Source organism: Cetorhinus maximus, chromosome 18, assembly GCF_964194155.1.
Source record: "Cetorhinus maximus chromosome 18, sCetMax3.hap1.1, whole genome shotgun sequence".
NCBI classification, from domain to species: domain Eukaryota; kingdom Metazoa; phylum Chordata; class Chondrichthyes; order Lamniformes; family Cetorhinidae; genus Cetorhinus; species Cetorhinus maximus.
In genome coordinates this window covers 28,907,624-28,928,694 of record NC_135896.1, presented here as the reverse complement: position 1 = coordinate 28,928,694, position 21,071 = coordinate 28,907,624, and the positions used below count along the sequence as shown (strand labels likewise).

General features: G+C 41.5%; 1 protein-coding gene across 8 annotated transcripts in view; it reads right to left on the bottom strand.

Moving 5' to 3' along the window:
* LOC144693023 (echinoderm microtubule-associated protein-like 5) overlaps positions 1–21,071 on the bottom strand; it is a 182,861-nt gene that overhangs the window by 26,976 nt on the left and 134,814 nt on the right. For 5 of the 8 annotated variants that reach the window (XM_078562291.1, XM_078562294.1, XM_078562292.1 and 2 more), the window contains 3 exons: positions 8,404–8,482; positions 6,997–7,126; positions 4,725–4,823 (listed from right to left, as the gene is read on the bottom strand). In XM_078562291.1, the coding sequence (XP_078418417.1) occupies positions 4,725–4,823; positions 6,997–7,126; positions 8,404–8,482 (308 nt within the window). Of the gene's footprint in view, positions 1–4,724; positions 4,824–6,996; positions 7,127–8,403; positions 8,496–21,071 lie in introns of those variants that run through there. The other 3 variants (XM_078562295.1, XM_078562296.1, XR_013579443.1) reach the window with 1 other exon arrangement.

Sequence of the window (21,071 nt, the reverse complement as noted above, 5' to 3'; positions counted from 1 at the left end):
CAACACCAAAATGTTTGCAATAAACAGATGTCAGCTCCACATGCATGCCTAGGAACATGATTTTTATTGAAGGTTCTAATGGATATGCTACCACATTCCTGCATTTCCTCATATTTCAATTGAAAGAGGATTTCAAATGTTTACAAAAATTGCGACAAAACGGTTTAATTTTTCAAAATGAAGTTGTGCCGCAGGGTCACAGTATCACAGTGTCACAGGGTCACAGTGTCACAGTATCAGTGTCAGTGTCACAGTGCCGCAGTGTCCCAGTGTCGCAGTGCCGCAGGGTCACAGTGCCGCAGTGTCACAGTATGACAATGTCACAGTATGACAATGTCACAGTATCACAGTGTCAGGATAGAGGATCAACCATTTGAAACTGAGATGAGAAGAAATTTCTTCACTTAAAGGGTTGCGAATCTCTGGAATTCTCTACCCCAGAGGGCTGTGGATGCTCAGTCATTGAGTATATTCAAGATGGAGGTCGACAGGTTTTTGTGTAGTGAAGAGACTTGAGGGATATGGGAATAGTGTGGGAAGGTGCAATTGAGGTAGAAGATCTGCCATTCAACAAAAGTGTGGCTGAGCAGGTTCAAAGGGCCAAATGGCCTATCGGCTCTTTTAAAAAAATGTTCTTATGCTCTGCAGCTAGGCCAGCAGACATCGGAATAAACACAAATTGTTGTTGTACACCTGTAGGGAATATGTCTATCTAAATTAATAATCTCACATTTGGCTGTGTTTCACAGTTGCCATCAAAAGAAAAAGAGTGGTCCCAATTTTACTGCTACCAACTTTGTATGATGTGATAATGTTTGTAAAATGGCCAATCTCGCTGCACTTGTGATAATTCTCATTTCTCATTTAGCAACTAACCAGCCAAATCACTTGTAAAACACGCAGGTAATCCAGCTGTGCAATGAGAAAAAGAGAAGCATTTACAAAAGCTTAATAAAATGCTCAGAATGCCTGTTTAAATTACTCAGGACCAGAAGATCCTGCTGAACTGCCTTCTTGAAAATTGAGATGATCTTTTTGGTGGAGGAAGAGGAGGACTACAAACATCGTTAGAAACAACAGCTAACAGGACAGGTAAATTCTGCTTCTGCTACTCTGAAAAGCTTCAATGAAAAATTCAAGGCAATGCTGAAGCAATATAATAGAAAGATAGTGGTGTGATTCATCGGACAGCTTCCTGAATTGAAAAGGTATTACAGCAGATGTAGCTCATCTTAATATTGTGATGAAGGAAATAACTGTTATAAATTTTAAAGTTGGGGGAGAAGTGGGACAGGTGGGGAAATGGTCTCCACTTAATATTTGCAATGAAATCAAAAATGAATTCTTCATAAATTTGCTTAAAAGTTTGCAACAAAAAACCCAAATATGAATTCTTCCTGTTTAGGAATTCTAGATGAATATCAACAAAAAAAATTTTAATCAGAGAAATGAACAATCAGGTGTGAATTCAGCCTGTCTCAATATGGAGATGAAGGACACATATGGATGCAAAGTTCAGTGACTTGAACAGCATCTATTACATCATAAATGGAAATAAATTAATGACAAAGTGGTGAAGGGCATTTATGGATAGGAATCTTTTTTTAAAAAAAGTACATATAGAGAAGCAAAATGAAATGACAACTTGGCTCAATTCTAGCACATTTTTCTCTAAACTACAAGTTTACAGACTCGACCCTCACTCCAGGACATCAGCACATACTTTAGTTTGACACTTGTGTGCAGTACTGAGGCAGTGTTGCATTGTTGGAGGTGCTGCCTGCCTTCAGGGTGAGATGGTAAACCCAAGCACCTGTTCAGGTGGATGTAGAATATGCCACAACACTACGTGACGAGGAGCAGCTGACATTCTTTTGGCCAGCATATACTATTCAATCAAAACCACTAAAATAGATTTGGTTCTTTATCTCCTTTGTTGTTTGTAGAACCATTGCCCTGTGCAAATTGGCTGCCGCAAAAGTCAATATAATAATACCATCAACACTTTACAAAGTCATACATTAGCCGTGAAGAGCTTTAAGAAGTCCTGAGGATGTGAAAGATGCAATATACATGTGGGCTCTTTCCTTCCTGTAGACACGTTAAGGAGGAAGAAAGAGCTAATAAAAATATTAAACTCCACAAATTATAACAAGGGACAAGATTTGTTGAAAATTACACGATTGAAAGCTCATGTTAATGTACACTGCTGTTATGTTTATGGAAGAAAATGCATTCAGCAGGTGTAACACAGGTGATACACAAACGTTAAAACAATTATCTTGATACAAATTATTAGTTTTAGTATTGCCATACGCCCAATGGTTGACACATCTCATGAAGTACTTGCAGCATTTTTACTTCTTTTAAGTCTGGCTTGGTTTCCCCCTAAAGGTGAAGTTGTTGCTACAGAAGTGTAATGGGACAGAACCGCAAAACCATGTGTGATTTTCCAGGGTCAGATTAATTTCCATATTGTGGATGATCTCCTGGCAACAACTTGCATTTATATACTACTTTGTCCCAAAATGCTTCACAGGAGTGCTATCAAACAAAATTTGGCACCAAGCCTCACAAAGAGGTATTAGGGCAGATGACCAATAGCTTGTTAAAGAGGTAACCTTTAAGGAACTGTCACAAAAGAATAATAATTCTCATAATATTATTGGTATTTATTGTAAAAGTAGGTTAATAGTGGGGTTTGGATAGTTTCTGCGTGTGTGTGTGGGGGATCTAATTGAATTGGAGACAGGTGGTCTGGACGCTTTGATTCATCGAAAGAAGCTAGGTTTGAAATGCCAAATACGTAAACACGGCTGAAGTTTTAGAATATGAGGTGAGGAGAATTTGCATTTTTAGGTAAATCAGGACAGTTTAAATTGCAAAGAGATGGTAGTATGTCACACCTAACCAAAGAAGCTAGGCCAAGCAGTGTGTTTATTTTTCCCAAAGGTTACTGACAATATTAGCACCATGAATAGATTTATATTATGAGAAAGGTAAAGTTCCAAAGACATATGGGAACAATGGAATTTGCATTAAAAGGGAGAAACGTGTATAAAGGAGAAAAGGCTGTGGGCAACATCATCCCCCCCGTTGGGGGGGTGGGGGGAAGTGCGGGAGCGGGCGCGCTTCCGATCGGGGGTGCGCCGCCATTTTACGTGGGTGGGCCAATTAAGGCCCGCCCAGTGTGATGTGTGCCAGGAAGCGCTATGCGCTCCCTGTGCGGGCGGGGGAGGGGGAATTCCCTCAGCCGGGAGTGCGCTCTTTCGCACAAGCACGCGAAAGAGCGCACAGATCTCCCTGAGGCAAAGTGCTGTCTCAGGGAGATCGGCACCGATTTAAAACTTTCAATAAAGATTAGAAAAAAAATTCCCTGCCATGTCCCCTCATGTGACACTGTCACATGAGCCGGGACATGTCAATAACTTTTATTGTAAAATATTCCGCATTTTTAAAATCACTCATGAAACCTCGTCCCACCTGTGAATGAGGTTTCATGTTTTTTCACAAGCCTGCCTGAGCTCCCGGCCTGCCCGCCAACCTTAAGGTTGGATGGGCAGGTCCATTAATGAATTCAATTGGTTTTTTAATGGCCTTAATAGGGAGCATAGGAATATATCAAGGGCAGGATTTTCCAGTCGTCAGGTGGTGAAGTGGGGAGGTCCAGGAGCGGCCGGGAAACGCCCTGCTGCCCGCATTTGGCCCCCGACCGCAATTTCACACTGGCTGGCCAATTAACAGGCAGCAAGGGTGAAAGGCGCGCTGAGAAGCTCAGTGCTGCCGGGTGGGTGGGGCAGGAGGAGTGGAAGTGTAAAAGTCTGCCCACGTGCGGAGGAGAGGGCACTGAAAGCTCCCTAATGGCACTGGGCTGCCTCAGGGAGCTGAAGAATTGTAGAAACAAAAATAAAGATTTCACAAAAGAGAGAAACATGTCCCATGTGACTCAGTCACATGAACAGGGACATATGAAAAATGATGTCCAAAATTATATATTTTTAAAAATTACTGTTGGAAGCCTCACCCCACCCAACTCTCAATTGCGTGAATGCGCGATGACATCGGGTAGCTCGCCCGTGTCATCGCGTGCTATTTTACGCCCGATCGAGTCAGGCGCGCGCCTGCCGTGGGATGTAAAATCCTGCCCCAAGGCCAGAGATACACTTTCAGTGTTAGAAGGTATTTTGCTGCAGTTTTATATGTCGTTTTGGCTGTTAAGACAGAGACATGATTCTGTATGCAGCTGCAATTTTTATAACTAATGCCATTACGCAGATCAAATTGTGAATTCATTTTTTTCATCATGAGTATTTTTTTTACATTTCATTTCCCCTGTGGTAGCTACAGTACTGTAGCATGGATTTTTTGTTGTATGGCTGATTCTATATATTGTATCTGGAATGTGTAGAAGGGAAGTCAACACATTCCAAAGCAGTTGAACTAGTCAAAAAACTTGTAAAGGCTACTTAAAAAAAAACTGACAACAAAAGAAAATTTGTGTATGGTTTGACTAAATGTTAACATAAGGTTGTGGTATTGTACCTTTAAATTAATTTTATTGTACAAAATGTGATAATCTTCCAAGGGAAGCTACTGCCTTGAATACAGATCAACAAGGTTATAACAGAATCTGATGTTCAGATATTTGCCTCACATCTCATCTGACGAAAAACACAGGAGCAGATCAGTTTCTGATATATTCTCCATGCCACTTTTATACATACCGACTTGTCCTGTTGCTATTATCTTTTGAAATTTGGGATGCTGGTTAACAGTTAAGCATAGGATGTCATCTGTGTGTTCAAGATAAAAAGACTGAAAACCTAAAGTAAATTGCAAGCGAAAGGAGACGTTAATTCGAATTTTTCTCAAAAGCTAACATCAATTCCAGCACAATAAAAACGTAAGACTTTGTTCCTTACTTTATAAGTAGAAAAAAAATTAACTTAGGAACACTGGTCTTTTAAGTACTACCACTGCACTATTTTGGTCAGGCTCACTCATTGTACAGGATGCAAAACATCTCAGTTACTCCCTTGGTCTTTTTCCCTCCTAGTCCTGAATATGCTGTCTGTACATAACAGGAAAAAAAAACTATTTTCAACCTCTGCAGTTTTCCTTTCACAACAGAATTAGTGTAACTGAGTAATAAACATGTTGCTTTGACTTGCGTGAAGTTTTACTTTTGCTGAGACATCAATGCAACTTTCCTTGGCTTGATATTGGAACCTGCTGGGAGCCTTTCACACATTTTCCATCTCCAGCTCACGCCGATATTAGAATTTTATCTACACATCAAGGATTCTTCCCAGTGACCAATACATTGAAGCCTAACTGCACTACATTATGATGCTGCAAGATTTTCACAGATTTAAAGCTGCACTATAGTTACTATGAAGGCTCCATGCACTAATTTTGATGACTCTTCTCTTGTAAAAGAAAAAAAGGCATCAACCAAATCTCCCACACAACAATCTTCTAATTTTGTTTGTTACAGCCTATTCATTTAAGTGCATGGACCCTTTAAATTTTTTTGTGTGATCGCACACGCACAGTAAGGGATTGCCCTGTGCTTGACATGCATGGGAACCTCTGGGTTGTTACGCAAGTGCACAGCCTAAGGGGGAACATTGCTCTCCATCACTATCCCCCACTGGGCAGAATTCCTGAAGAATTTCTTCAGCACTATCGGCCGACAGTCCCAGCAATTACACCAGGATTGCAGCTGCTGGCAACCAGTACTGCTCATCCTAAAGGACAAAATGGGGTTGGAGGCAACATGCTTCATTTACATATCAGGTATGGGTTGCCCGCATTTCCAGAGGCCCATCTAGGACATCCACCTTGCTCTCCCTGGAATCTCCCTGGGAATTGCCTCAGTACTGCAAGACCAGACTATTAATTTCAAACATAGGGTGGATGTCAGGGGTTCAGAGGTGTAGGTATCTGGTGTTGTATAATATACAACCCCTTATAAGGGTGCATTGGTGTTACGTGATTTGCCCATATGGAGCTATATTCTGCTTCAATGTGAGTTGTGTGCCTCAAAGATTCCAGACAGACCTTGTCCAGCAAAATCTTGGGGAATTTTTACAACCCATGATAATGATCTACATAAAATCCTTACAGCTTTTCCTGCAATATCAGACAACCAAAGAGAAGTAAAGTGTAAAAAAGGGTTCATTTCAGTTATTAAAATTTCAATAGTTAATGACAGGCAATTACACTTCGAACAAGGTGTGAATAGTTGCTAAAGTATCCAAAATGGCTGGCATGGCTAATATGGTTTAAGTAGCAACTTTGTGACTGACATCTACGGTAATGGCATTTGCCTGATTCGGGGATAAATGGGAATGGTATAAGTGGGGGGACTGTAGTACTAGCATTTAAAAGTCACACAGTAATCTGCCTTCCCTGCTCCCGCTTTGCGCCACACTGCCTTCTAGGATCCATGGTTTGTATACCACCTCATCCAATCAAAGAACTAATAGCAAATAGTCGTTTGGTAGTACAGAACTCGAGTATCCCAACTGAGTGAAACTTGTTCTGTTTAAATCACAGCAGCAGGTTGGCAAGTGGATATTTCAAACAATGCTTCTCAGTGAACTGTCAGTCACCATCACTGGTGCATTCTCCATGGCACCGCCTCTACCAGAGTCCACTTGTCAAATAATTAGCATTCTCTTCACATGCAGTATAAATTGTTCTTCCCTTATATCGGTATTCTTGCGAGGTGTCCTGACGAGTGCAGGACAAAAAGCTTTGACATGTCTCTTTTTTCCTCAGAATACTCTAAAATACATTATTTGCTCTTATGAGGTCTTGTATACAGCGCTGGAAAACAGACTAAAATGGCAGCACTATGATACTTCCACCCAGCTGCATCATATTTGCATGCAAAGGCTCCATATTTTTCAATAAATGAACATTTATTTTTAAAAAACAACTGCAAATGTTTAGTATGAAAATATTTTGAATAGATAATTAATATTCTACCTGTGGCAATGTTGTGGACAATTCCAATCGATGCCGTGTGGTAAATTATATCAGCACCATCATTTAAATAATGTACATTGTTTCGACAGTCATTACCACGATATCCAAATGCCAATGCCAGGGTGAGGTCCTACCAAATAAATGGAAAATAAATTACCAGAAAATTCTACCTGGATATACAAAGAACAACATTTCAGAGTATAATGTATACCTTAGTCCCATCAACACTGATTTTTCTGGAAAGCCAAGCATAAAATGGATATTCAGACGAACATTAGCTAGATAAAATGGTTTGCATTGATACGACATAGCTTTACACACAGTTGCCTACTGCCTTTTGCCCAATTTTGTAGGACTAATTGGGTGAATGAGGTATGTCATTGACTTCCCAATGGCTGTTACACTGAACCCGTTTCTACTGATGTTTCCAATGGCCAGAAGTCCCCGCCCATATTTAAATTGTCACACATAAATGAGTTGCCCACAATTTCTGCCCTTTCAAAATTGTGTTAGTGTATAACCAGATGCAGAGGATTGCTAGCTGTGTTACTGCGAAGATGGACGTGATTTTAAAGCTTGCATATTTCCAAAAAAAAACCTTTCACTTTCATTTATTTTTTTTGATGTTAAACAGCTAAATGATGACAAGAAGTTGCATAAACTTGACATGTATTTCCTTGAGTTTGGAACGTGGTTGGGGTTATGCAATCTAATGGAAAATTTTAAAATGTTCAAGATCCAATGTGGCAAATGTAAATAATCTGCTTCCTCTGGAGGTGAAACTAAAACAAGTGGATATAATATTAAAATTACAGCTAGGCCATTTGGGACTGAAATCCGGGAACAATTTTTCCACACAAATGGTTGTGGAAATCTGGAATTAGTTCCCTTGCATCTCCGAGCAAGCTTATTAGACTTTTTCTCACATTAAGCAGTTACGCTTGGGGCAGTCATATTGGTACTCACTGTCTTGGTCCCTCCTGCATTACTATTTTCCTTGGTGTGCACATTGTTCCGTGCAAGAAGCTTCCCTCCTCTCCTTTACTTCATGCAGAAGTACAACATTTTACCTTTCCTTTTGCAGAATCTCAGGGCTCTCCAACCTCCCTTAGAGCACAGAGGTATTCTTTAATTGCAAACATTGTAAATGTCCTGACCAAACAATTTTGGCAATAGTGCTCTTTAGAAGCTGTTGCAGACTTTTAATTCCTGCAGCAGCATCCGAGTACCACTCCTACCCTGCATCCACTCCCCCACCACCAGTGGCTTGTTCCATTCAACTGTGTTCTTAACAATGGAAGCTCCCTAAACATGCTTCTCCAAAGTTCTCCTCAGGATTTCAGTGAGCTGAGAAATCTAGGTTAAGCATGCATAATTCTTTCCAAAATCAAATATTCAACCATTTACCTCAATGGGTTTCTTTTTCTTCCCAACGTTATTTGTTTGTAGTTTCTCAGGCTGAGGCAGTGCCCTACTAACAGGTGGTCTGAAACAAAGAACTGTGAATAAGAAAAGCCCGTCTGTCACCCATTCCATTAAAAGCCTTATTTGTACACCAACAACTCAAAGCACTTACACTTTTCCTCAGCTGGAGATGCATCAAGAAGTGACAAAAAATGCATTGCAACAAAATGTATTGCGTGAAAAAATATCTACTTTAGTAATGTATTTCTAGATCTATTGATGAAAGTAATCCTACGAAGGGAATTGCAGTCATCCAACAGGAGAAACCATAAAAACATGGTATCTACAGAACCTCTTCCTCAAACGCTATGGACAAATTGAGTTTAAGATAAAATGGCCAAAGCAAAACTAAAAGTCTTTTTTTAAAAATATTAAAATTGGAACATATTGCCTTTTCCTGCTCCAAAGTGAATGTTTATCAGACACTAGACTTTCTAATGTAAAGGTTCACCCATACAAAAGAATTCTACGGTACATAGAATTGAACTAAAGGCGTGAAAATCACATTGTGAAATTTGGAATGGATCCTGTAAGGAGACAAATTTTGAGTGACATTTGAGTGTAGCCCCAATATATTGCAAAGCCAAATAACTTGATGTGATACAGCAAAGTCTGTTTATTGGTTGAGATAATAATTTTGATTGTAGAAATCATTACAAAAAACCTAGCCTGTAATGTTATTTTTTTCAGTTTGCATCAGTTACAAACACATATGTAAGGAGATTTACTATTGCCAACCCCCAGAACTGCAGTATAGTCATATTCAGCCAGATGAACTCTTGAAGCCTTGTTAAGCTGTTGCAATGTAAGTCTGCACCTGCAAATCACACTTTTGACATCTTAGTTTAATCAAAGTATGTGCTTTGCAGATGATACTTCAAACAATGCCATGCTTATGTGCTGTTAATTAAATAAACTTTTGCAAACTCTCTGAAAAGAAAGATATGCTGCCAGCTTCACTGAAAAAAATGAATATTTTGGCTAAGGTAGCAACCAATGTTATGACTGATGAGGAAAATGACAGGGGAAAAAGTTACTTAGGCGGTAGTATCATCTGAATGTACAACACATTTTTCCTGAAGATACAATGTGTGACTTCTCCCACTGGATGCCTTTTGTACATAAAACAGGCTAAACATTACTGTAGTCTATCGTGCCAATTACCAAATAAACCCTTCCCACAAAACTTTTGTCGTGGCTTACAGAACAGAATTGCATATTTGCAATACTAGAGCAAGATAATGTCAAAAGTGTAATTATTCTAAATTTGGGTTTGATGCTGATGTACACAAAATGCTACAAATACTGTTACAAAATGCAAGGTTTTATAAGATTGTTCTGTTTTAAACTGTTTAATTTAAGGTAAAAACAATTAAGGTAAAATGGAGGAATGATGTAGTCATGTGACCTGTTCTTAATTTTGCTGACAAAAAGTCTCGGTGACTTGGCTGTTTAAGGTTAATGGTGGCCCCAGGATGCTTTACTAGAAAGAAGGTCCAAGATATTCACACCTCCAAACAATGACCCAAGCAGCAGTGCCGACAGTGGATGGATAGTCTCCAAGTCCCAGGGAGGTGTTAGGAATATCAGGTGTTACACTTTAAACTTCTTATTTAATTCCAAGATAGAATATAGTTTGTGTGTGTGTGTGGCGATGGGGGGTGGCGTCTAGAAGACAGCCAATTGGTAATTCAGCCTGGATACAAGGCCCATGTGATTCATATTTCCAAAGGGATGGGCTTTGAGAGGGGGAAGGTCAGTAGGAAAAGAGTGAAAGAGAAATAGAGAGGTAGAGAATGACCATAAGACGTAGGAGCAGAAGTAGACCATTCGGACCATCGAGTCTACTCTGTCATTCAGTGAGATCATGGCTGATCTGATAATCCTCAACTCCACTTTCCTGACTTTTCCCCCATAACCCTTGATTCCCTTACTGATTAAAATTCTGTCCTCCTCAGCCTTGAATATATTTATCGACCCAGTCTCTACAGCCCTCTGTGGTAAAGAATTCCACAGATTAACAACCCTCAGAAGAAATTCCTCCTCATCTCTGTCTTAAAGGGGCAACCCCTCACTTTGAGATTATGCCCTCTGGTCCTAGACTCTCCCACAAGGGGAAACAACCTCTCAGCATCTACCCTGTTGAGCCCCCTAAAAATCTTATATGTTTCAATAAAGTCACCTCTCTTTCTTCTAAACTCCAATGACTACAGGCCCAACCTACGCAACCTCTCCTCATAAGAAAATCCCTCGAATGAGATAAGGGGACCAAAATTGTTCACAGTATGCTAGGTGTGGTATAACTAGTGTCTTGTATAGGTTAAGCAAGACTTCCCTATTTTTATACTCCATTCCCTTTGAAATAAAGGTCAACATTCCATTTGCCTTACCCATTACCTGCTGAACTTGTATGCTAGCTTTTTGGGATTCATACACGAGGACCCCCAAATCCCTCTGTGCTGCAGCTTTCTTCAGTCACATGATACACCATCTACCATGTTTTTGCCCACTCACTTAACCTGTCTTTATCCCTCTGTAGACTCTTTGTGTCATCCTTACCACTTGCCTTCCCACCTATTTTAGTGTCATCCACAAACTTGGCAATGGTACATTCATTTCTCTCATCCAAGTCACTAATATGTATTGCATACAATTGTTGTCCCAGCACTGATCCATGTGGCACTCCACTAGTTACAGGTTGCCAACCTGAAAATGCCCCCCTTATCCCAACTCTGTCTTCTATAGATAAAGGGGAACCAGTGGATGTAATATATTTGGATTTCCAAAAGCCATTCGATAAGGTACTACATAAGGCTACTTAATAACTGTTGGCCAGACTTCCTTATTTTTATACTCCATTCCTTTTGAAATAAAGGCCAACATTCCATTTTCCTTACCTATTACCTGCTGAGCCCATGGTGTTGGGGGTAATATATTAGCATGGAGGGAGGACTGGCTAACTAATAGAATGTTCCTTTCTGTAGTTTATAGTATAAGTTGTCCACACAAAGGAAGTAATGTTTAGTGAAGAGTCATTTGTTACAGTAAAGATCTTAAACGTAAAATCTTGATGTGTCATTCTTTCAGCTATTAACAGGAAGTTCAAATTTGTTTTAAAAATTATCGGTGTCTACGAGGTTCATAACACTACTTTCTTCTCTAGTACCAGCCAGAACGTTCACTCCTTTATGCACTTTATTCCCTTTTCTAATTAAACGTTAATTCCCATTCCTCCTGCCATTTTAGTTTAAACCCTCCCTAGCCATGTTAGTGAGCCTTGCTGCAAGCAAGTTGGTTCCCAGTCCTGCTGAGAAGCAACCCGTCCCTTTTGAATAAGTGCCTTCTACCCCAGAACTGGTCCCAATGTCCCAAGAATCTGAAGCCCTCCCCTGCATCATGCCACAAACCATACATTGATCCTCCCTATCTTACTATTTCTACTCTCACTAGCATGTAGGATTGGGAGCAATGTAGATATTACAACCTTTGCAGTCCTACTTTTTTAACTTCCTCCTTAGCTCTTGAAAACATGAGGGTAGGACCTCAATACTTGCCCTCTCTATGTCACTGATACCAATGTGCACCACAACTTCTGACTCACTCCATTCCCCATACAAAATATTCTGCACTATGTCCATGATATCCTTTACCCCGGCACCAAAGAGGCAACACAACATGTGGGACTCAAAATGATGGTTACAGAAAACCTGTACTCAAATTGAAGAGTTAAGAGTACATATGTAACAAATTTCTACACAAAATTTCTACTTAAATTTCAAGGTCTTACAAAATACATAATGTTCAAGCAATGACATAGCAATGGAACATGTAACTTAAATTATAACTTAAAATGTTAGTCTAGCATGGAACTCTATTATATTAAATTCGGAATATCAGGCATACTAAATTTTCTTCCAAATCAGGTTGCTCTAGGCTGGAGTTTAGATTAAACTGGTGTGATCTTGAAATGGGAGGCTATAAGTTTAAATTGGTCATAATACAGCCATAAGATTATCAAAAATTAGTTGGGAAACACACAGTACCTTTGTATTAGGTATGCTTGGATTATATAAAAATAGTAATACTTTTACATTACTCTCCTGTTCAGTTGTGGCAGAATGCACTTACGTTCATCATTTACAAAATTCACTAATGGCATTTGAGAGTGAATCTTCATAAATACACAATGCACAAAACATTTTTGTAAGCTATAATCGTTTGTAAAAAATAATTACCTTGACCCCCTTGACAGCAGCAATCAAGACAAGAGCAATAGTTATTATTTGTTGCATGCTTTTTCACAACATTGGATACATTGTTGTTGCCAGAAAACCTGGAGATAATACTTCATATTTATTAATACGGAAAAGAAAGTTGTAACCTCTGCATTTTCTCATTATATTGTAAATGTATTAATCAAGTTGTAGACAAGTTTATATATGTGTCATGCATACTTTAACCAATGAGGTATTCATCTCAATAACAGCAGATTTTCTTATGTAATTTGCGTTTACATAGTGTCTTTAATATCAAAAAACATGAAGAGCATTTCAGAGATGAAGAGATTTAGCTTGGCTGAAGGTGGAGAGGGAGCCAGGGGGCTATAGGTGAGGATTTTGAGAGATGGCTGAACGCCCTATCACCAATGGTAGAATGGGGAGAGGGAAGCACACGGTGGGCCAGAGTTAAAGGCAACTAGTGGATGGTCTCAGTTTTTGAGAGGAAAAATTCAATGAGTTCCTTGCATTTAGTTTTGAAGGTAAGGGAGAAAGAAATATATTTGAGGAGGCCCTCAGTCTTGGAGAAAATAGTATCGTGGATTGCTATCAACTTCCATATATCTCATTAATATAGCAGGACTGCTTTCAATTGAATATAACCTGATTCCAACTGTGTGAAACTTGTTCTGTTTAAATCACAGCAACAGATTTGGCAAGACCAGAAAAATTGCGTATGCAAGAGTTTTGCTTTTGTCACTAAAATTACTCTCATGACTGTTGAGTAAAGCAACGTTGTATACATAATAATTATAAAATCACATCTATAGTCATCATAATGGAAAAAAAGCTGAGAACTAACCCATGGCCACAATAAAATGGTGACTGTGGTTTTGCTTTTAGAGGCAAACAATGAACTACCTTGTAAATGTATTTGGTACCTACAGAAATTAAAAACAGTTGCAGCTAAGGTGGCAGCTAACTCTATAAGCCACAGTCAAATAATGAAGACCACAGCAAATGCAGGTAACTGAACTTTAATCCTCACCAAACATGCTACATTAGATTAGGATTAGGTCTACATCATAGCAGTGCCAAAATACGACAGACAGGCTACCGATGGAAAAGCTTAGCTTAAGGATCAGTGTGCCAAAAACAGCATCTTCTTTGGAAGCAGTCAGGCAATAGTGTTTGTTTCTTTTCAATTTTCTCCCAAAAGCATTGACACTTCCCACAGTATGATTCCATTGGCAGTGCTTGTAGCCTGCTCAAGAGAGTCTAGGCAGTAGGGGTTACAGGCTATTTGGCCATGGAAGAAATCACGGCCTAGTTGAATCTTGCTTTCCATTGACATTCACCAACATTCACTTATCAAAAGGTGCCATTGATAGCAACCAAGTGAGGGAACCCTAGCTGATATTTCTCTTGTCTAGCTGATGGGCATATAGTCGACTGTAGCATCCTAACCATCCTACATCAACTTTCTCATCACAGACCATCCATCGACCATGAGACTTTCAATTCTGAATGCCTGTGTTAATACATTGAATGGTGAGTTTACCTTTTAGACCAGAGAGAGCCCATTAGCAATGTTTAATTAATGTGTATGGATTGGTGCACATGGACACCTGCCCCAGCCTACCCAGGGCAGCGGTGGTTAAAATTACTTCCAATGGGTCAAGTGCCCTCCTTCTATACTGTAAATGTCAATGATTTTTCAATGGCCGGTACACTGTGGAAGGTGAATGAAACTTTACTGTTTAATGTTGTTGACCCATTTATAACAAAAGTACATATTCTTTAAACTTATCTAGCAATGCCCTGGCTATTCATGGCAGGTTTCCCCATTGCAAATGTCAGATGTAAAATACTTTCAGACAGTTTTATAGTAACAAGCACGTTCAGTTACTGACAAACAGATCCCATCTCATTTGCAGCACCAAAACATTCCAACGTATTGTCAACAGTAAGTTCCACTGGAATCAGAGGTAAATTGACATTATTCAAATTTGCTCTTCTGTGGCAAATAATGAGCTACTTATCCTGTGCAAATGATTTGACCTATTGCATTGCTGGCAGGGCAAGATGAAAAACAGAGATTTTCACGTTCAGTGTGCAGGCGCACATCTGACACGCTCGAACGTAATATGACGCGTGGTGACATCGGGGGGTGTGTCCCGACATCATCGCGCACTCGTGTGATATTTGGTTTGGCAGGCGCGTGACGGAGTCAGCTGCGTGCTCACCAATAATTGAAAGGCCAATTAAGATCATTAACGAGCTAATTTAAAATCAAATGAACGCTGCCCGTCCAACCTTGGCGGGCAGGCAAATAGGCCAAGCGGCCTTGACATTTTTTAGGAAACCTCATCCACGAGTCACATAACAGGACATTTAAAAAATTTTTTTACTGTCTTTAATAATTTTTTAAAACAGCGCTTCAGTCTCTGAGGCATCTCTGTGCCTCAAGGTGATTGAAGCGCTCTTTCGTGCGCCAGGCCCGCTCTCCCTCCACCCCCCCCACCCCCCGCCCAGGTAACTCTGAGCGCTGCCGCTCACGATCCAAGCAGGGCAGGCCTTAACTGGTCCGCCCTCGTGAAATTGCGGAGTGGAACGAACGCAAGCAGCGGTCAGCTTCCCGACCACCCCCACCCACTCCTGCCGAGCCCACCCGACAAGGGAAAAATTCTGGCCAGAATTGCATTTCAGTGAAATAGAACTTTATGTATTAGTTACATTTCAGGGAAATGAATTACTTATTTTGCATTAGCAACACCAAGTCAAGAGGATTAAACCGTACAAAAGCATGTGTACTTTAGCAAAGAAAATTTATCAGCCACAGAGGACTCAAGGCATGGGACATCATGATTAAAAAAAGTTAATAAATACGCCTTTGCCTATGACTACAGGAAGAGCAATGCAAAGGGTTAACTCGCAAAGCTTAGAAGTTAAACTATTGAAGGAATTGCAATAAAACCAAGAACCACAGATAACCAAAGAAACGCTCTGAGCCTGTGAAGATGATAAGACAATCATTGAAGTTCCAAGGAACAGCTAGTAGAACATTGCTATTCCAGAAATAGCAATATCCTCTTGACTCGGTGTTGCTAATGCAAAATAAGTAATTCATTTCCCTGAAATGTAACTAATATATAAAGTTCTATTTCACTGAAATGCAATTCTGGCCAGAATTTTTCCCTTGTCGGGTGGGCTCGGCAGGAGTGGGTGGGGGTGGTCGGGAAGCCGACCGCCGCTTGCGTTCGTTCCACTCCGCGATTTCACGCGGGTGGACCAATTAAGGCCCGCCCTGCGTGGATCGTGAGCGGCAGCACTCAGAGTTACCTGTGTGGGCGGGGGTTGGAGGGATATCTCTACTGTACATAAATATCTATAAAGTTTTCAATAATATAATACTAATAAAAAGAAAAATCTTGCATTTAAATAGAGCCTTTTACATCCTCAGGACATCCTAAAGCATTTCACAGTCAGTAAATTTTCAAATGTAATTATGGTTATTTTGTAAGTAAATGCAGCAATCAATTTGGGCACACAGTACCACAAACAGCAATGAGATGAATGGCCAGTATTTATTGCTCATCCCTAGTTGCCCTTGAGAAGGTGGTGGTGAGCTGCCTTCTTGAACCGCTGCAGTCCATGTGGTGTAGGTACACCCACAGTGCTGTTAGGAATGGAGTTCCAGGATTTTGACCCAGCGACAGTCAAGGAATGGCGATATATTTCCAAGTCAGGATGGCGAGTGACTTGGAGGGGAACTTCCAGGTGGTGGTGTTCCCATCTATCTGCTGCCTCTGTCCTTCTAGATGGTACAGTTTGTGAGTTTGGAAGGCGCTGTCGAAGGAGCCTTGATGAATTCCTGCAGTGCATCTTGTAGATGGTACACACTGCTGCTATTGTGCATCAGTGGTGGAGGGAGTGAATGTTTGTGCATGTGGTGCCAATCAAGTGGGCTGCTCTGTCCTGGACAGTGTCAAGCTCCTTGAGTGTTGTGGGAGCTGCACTCATCCAGGCAAGTGGGGAGTATTCCATTACACTCCTGACTTGTGCCTTGTAGATGGTGGACAGGCTTTGGGGAGTCAGGAGGTGAGTTACTCGTCGCACAATTCCTAGCCTCTGACCTGCTCTTGTATTCACAGTATTTATATGGCTAGTCCAGTTCAGTTACTGGTCCATGGTAATCCCCAGGATGTTGGTAGAGGGGAATTCAGTGATTGTAATGCCATTGACCATCAAGGGGCGATGGCTGGATTCTCTCTTGTTGGAGATGGTCATTGCCTGACACTTGTGTGGCATGAATGTTACTTGCCATTTGTCAGCCCAAGCCTGAATATTGTCCAGGTCTTGCTGCATTTGGACATGGACTGCTTCAGTATCTGAGGAATCGCGAATGGTGCTGAACATCGTGCAATCATCAGTGAACATCCCCACTTCTGACCTTATGATGGAAGGAAGGTCATTGATGAAGCAGCTGAAGATGGTTGGGCTGAGGACACTACCCTGAGGAACTTCTGCAGCAATGTCCTGGAGCTGAGATGACTGACCACCAACAACCACAAACATCTTCCTTTGTGCTAGGCATGACTCCAACTAGTGAAGAGTTTTCCCCCACAATTCCCATTGACTCCAGTTTTGCTAGGACTCTTTGATGCCACACTTGGTCAAATTCTGCCTTGATGTCAAGGGCAGTCACTCTCACCTCACCTTGGGAGTTCAGCTCTTTTGTCCATGTTTGAACCAAGGCTGTAGTGAGGTCAGGAGCTGAGTGGCCCTGGCGGAACCCAAACTGGGCGTCAGTGAGCAGGTTATTGCTAAGAAAGCGCCGCCTAATAGCACTGTTGATGACCCCTTCCATTACTTTACTGATGATCAAGAGTAGACTGATGAGGCAGTAATTGGCCGGGTTGGATTTGCCCTGCTTTTTGTGTACAGGACATACCTGGGCAATTTTCCACACAGCCAGGTAGATGCCAGTGTTGTAGCTGGACTAGCTTGGCTAGGGGCGTGGCAAGTTCTGGAGCACAAGTCTTCAGTACTATTACCAGATAATTGTCAGGGCCCATAGTCTTTGCAGTATCCAGTGCCTTCAGCCATTTCTTGATATCACGTGGAGTGAACTGAATTGGCTGAAGACTGGCATCTGTGATGCTGGGGACCTCTGGAGGAGGCCGAGATAGATCATCCACTAGGCACTTCTGGCTGAAGATTGTAGCAAATGCCTTATCTTTTGCGCTGATGTGCTGGGCTCCTCCATCATTGAGCATGGGGATACATGTGCAGCCTCCTCCTCCAGTGAGTTGTTTAATTGTCCACCACCATTCAAGACTGGATGCGACAGGACTGCAAAGCTTAGATCTGATCCGTTGGTTGTGGGATCGCTTAGCTCTGTCTATCACTTGCTGCTTATGCTGTTTGGCATGCAAGCAGTCCAGTGTGATAGCTTCAACAGTGTGATAGCTTCAACACCTCAGTTTTAGGTATGATGGTGCTGCTCCTGGCATGCCCTCCTGCACTCATCATTGAACCAGGGTTGATCCCCTGGCTTGATGGTAATGGTAGAGTGGGGGATATGCCGGGACATGAGGCTACAGATTGTGCTTGAGTCCAATTCTGCTGCTGCTGATGGCCCACAGTGCCTCATGGATGCCCCATTTCGAATAGCTAGATCTGTTCGAAATCTATCCCACTTAGCATGGTGGTAATGCCACGCAACAAGACGGAGGGTATCCTCAATGTGAAGGCGGGACTTCGTCTCCACAATGACTGTACAGTGGTCACTCCTACCGATACCATCATGGACAGATGCATCTGTGGCAGGCAGGTTGGTGAGGATGAGGTCAAGTGTGTTTTTCCCTCATGTTGGTTCCCTCGCCACCTGCGGCAGAGCCAGTCTAGCAGCTGTGTCATTTAGGACTCAGCCAGCTTGGGTCAGTAACGGTGCTACTGAGCCACTCTTGGTGATGGACATTGAAATCCCCCACCCAGAGTACATTCTGTGCCCTTGCCACCCTCAGTGCTTTCTCCAGGTGGTGTTCAACATGGAGCAGCACTGATTCATCAGCTGAGGCAGGGTGGTACGTGGTAATCAGCAGGTTTCCTTGCCCATGTTTGACCTGATGCCATGAGACTTCATGGAGTCCGGAGTCAATGACTGTTGACCGACTGTATAGCACTGTGCCGCCATCTCTGCTGGGCCTGTCCTGTTGGTGGGACAGGACATGCCCAGGGGTGGTGGTGGTGGTTTCTGGGACATTATCTGTAAGGTATGATTCCGTGAGGATGACTATGTCAGGCTGTTGCTTAACTAGTCTCAATTTTGGCACTAGTCCCCAGATCTTAGTAAGCAGGACTTTGCAGGGTCGACAGATTGAGATTGCCATTGTCTTTTCCGGTGCCTAGGTTGATGTCGGGTGGTCCGTCCAGTTTCATTCCTTTTTTGTGACTTTGTAGGCGTTTTATTACAATTGGGCATGTTAAGAGGGCATGTAAGAGTCAACCACATTGCTGTGGGTCTGGAGTCACATGTAGGCCAAACCAGGTAAGGACGACAAATTTCCTTTCAGTAGTGAACCAGATGGGTTTTTACAACAATCAACAATGGTTGCATGGTCATCATTAGACTTTTTAATTCCAGATTTTAATTGAATTCAAATTCCACCATCTGCCGTGGCAGGATTCGAGCCCGAGGCCCCTGTGCATTACCCTGGGTCTTCATATTACTAGTCCAGCAATATCACTACGCCATCGCTTCCCTCCTTTCCTTCGTACTGCACTAAATTATATACTGGAGTGGGGTTTGAACTCAACTTGCTGGTTCTGAGGGAAAAGTACTACTGACTGAGTCAAGCTAAGATACTGGTGGAGCAGGTCTTCCTATTACTCAAAGTTCATTCTGTCTCCATTTCTGCTTGCCTTTCTGTTTGCAAATCAATTACCTAGTTTACAATAAAAGCGTAAAAACTCTGTTTCCGCAAATCCACTGTCCTTAATTATTCAATTTGTGTGGTAAAAATATTCACTTTGCATGCTAGAAAATAATTTAAAATAAATGTCCATCTTCTGCAAGAGTCTAATTTGGGGACATATGCAGTATTTGCATACTTGGGACATAATGCTGATACATATGGATAGCGACTTTTGCACAGATAACATTAGGATGGCTACATTTCTTTGCATGGGCAAAAGTAATGCACCGACAAGAGTTAATAAGGGAAGTAAAGATGAAGCTAGCAGTGATATTACATTTGTATACAACTGAATACATTGATAGAAGATCTGAGGAGCTAAAAGTATAACTTATAGTTGGCATGTTTAAGGTAAGCGGATCATTAACCTCAGGGATTTGGGTTCAATTTCAGCCCAGGCTGCTGGAAAGAAAGTTTCTAAAACAGCAGATATAGGTAGTCCCAATATATTCAGGCCTGAGCCATGCTATATTACTAGATATAAATACACATCTTCAGATACTTTGGGCTAGTCAGTATGCAACAGTAGCGGCTGGGACAGGTTATAAAATTAGTCAGAACTGCCTGATTGCTCTGAAGCCATGCCAAAGCTGGGCTCATGTAGCTTGGATCAAAGCAGCTATGCAAGATCCTTGCACAAGGAAAAAATTCATTCAGGACTATCCACATGCGTCCAGCTCCCCTTCACAGCTCTGTTTTGATGGAAGACAGCAAGAGAATATTTAATGACTTGTGGTTTGCTAGGGCTGCATCATTAAACAATGTAGACAATTTAAAGCTGAGATGGAAATTAACATACAAATATACAAACATACGAAATAGGAGCAGAAGTAGGCTATTCAGCCCCTCAAGCCTGCTCCACCATTCAATCAGATCATGACTGGTCTGTTTGAGTTTTGAATTCTACATTCCCACCTGCCCTGATAACCTTTGATTCCCTTGTCTAACAAGAATCTACCTACCTCTGCCATAAAAATATTCAATGACCCCCACCTCCACCGCCTTCTAAGGCAGAGTTCCAAAGGCGCATTTCTCCTCATCTCTGACCCATAAGGGTGACCCCTAATTTTAAAACAGTGCCCCCTAGTTCTGGACTCACCCACAAGAGGAAACATCATTTCCACATCCACCTTGTCAATACTGTTCAGGATCTTATATCCTTCAATCAAATCACCCCTCACTCTTCCAAACTCCAGTGGAAACAAGCCCATTCAGTCTAATCTTTCTTCATAAGACAACCCGCTCATTCCAGGTGTCAATCTGGTAAACCTCATCTGAACTGTCTCCAATGCATTTACATCCTTCCTTAAACAGGGAGACCAAAACTGCACACAGCATTCATGATGCGGTCTCACCAATGCTCTGTATAATTGAAGCATAACATCCTTACTTTTTGTTGTAAACCTTGCTGTAA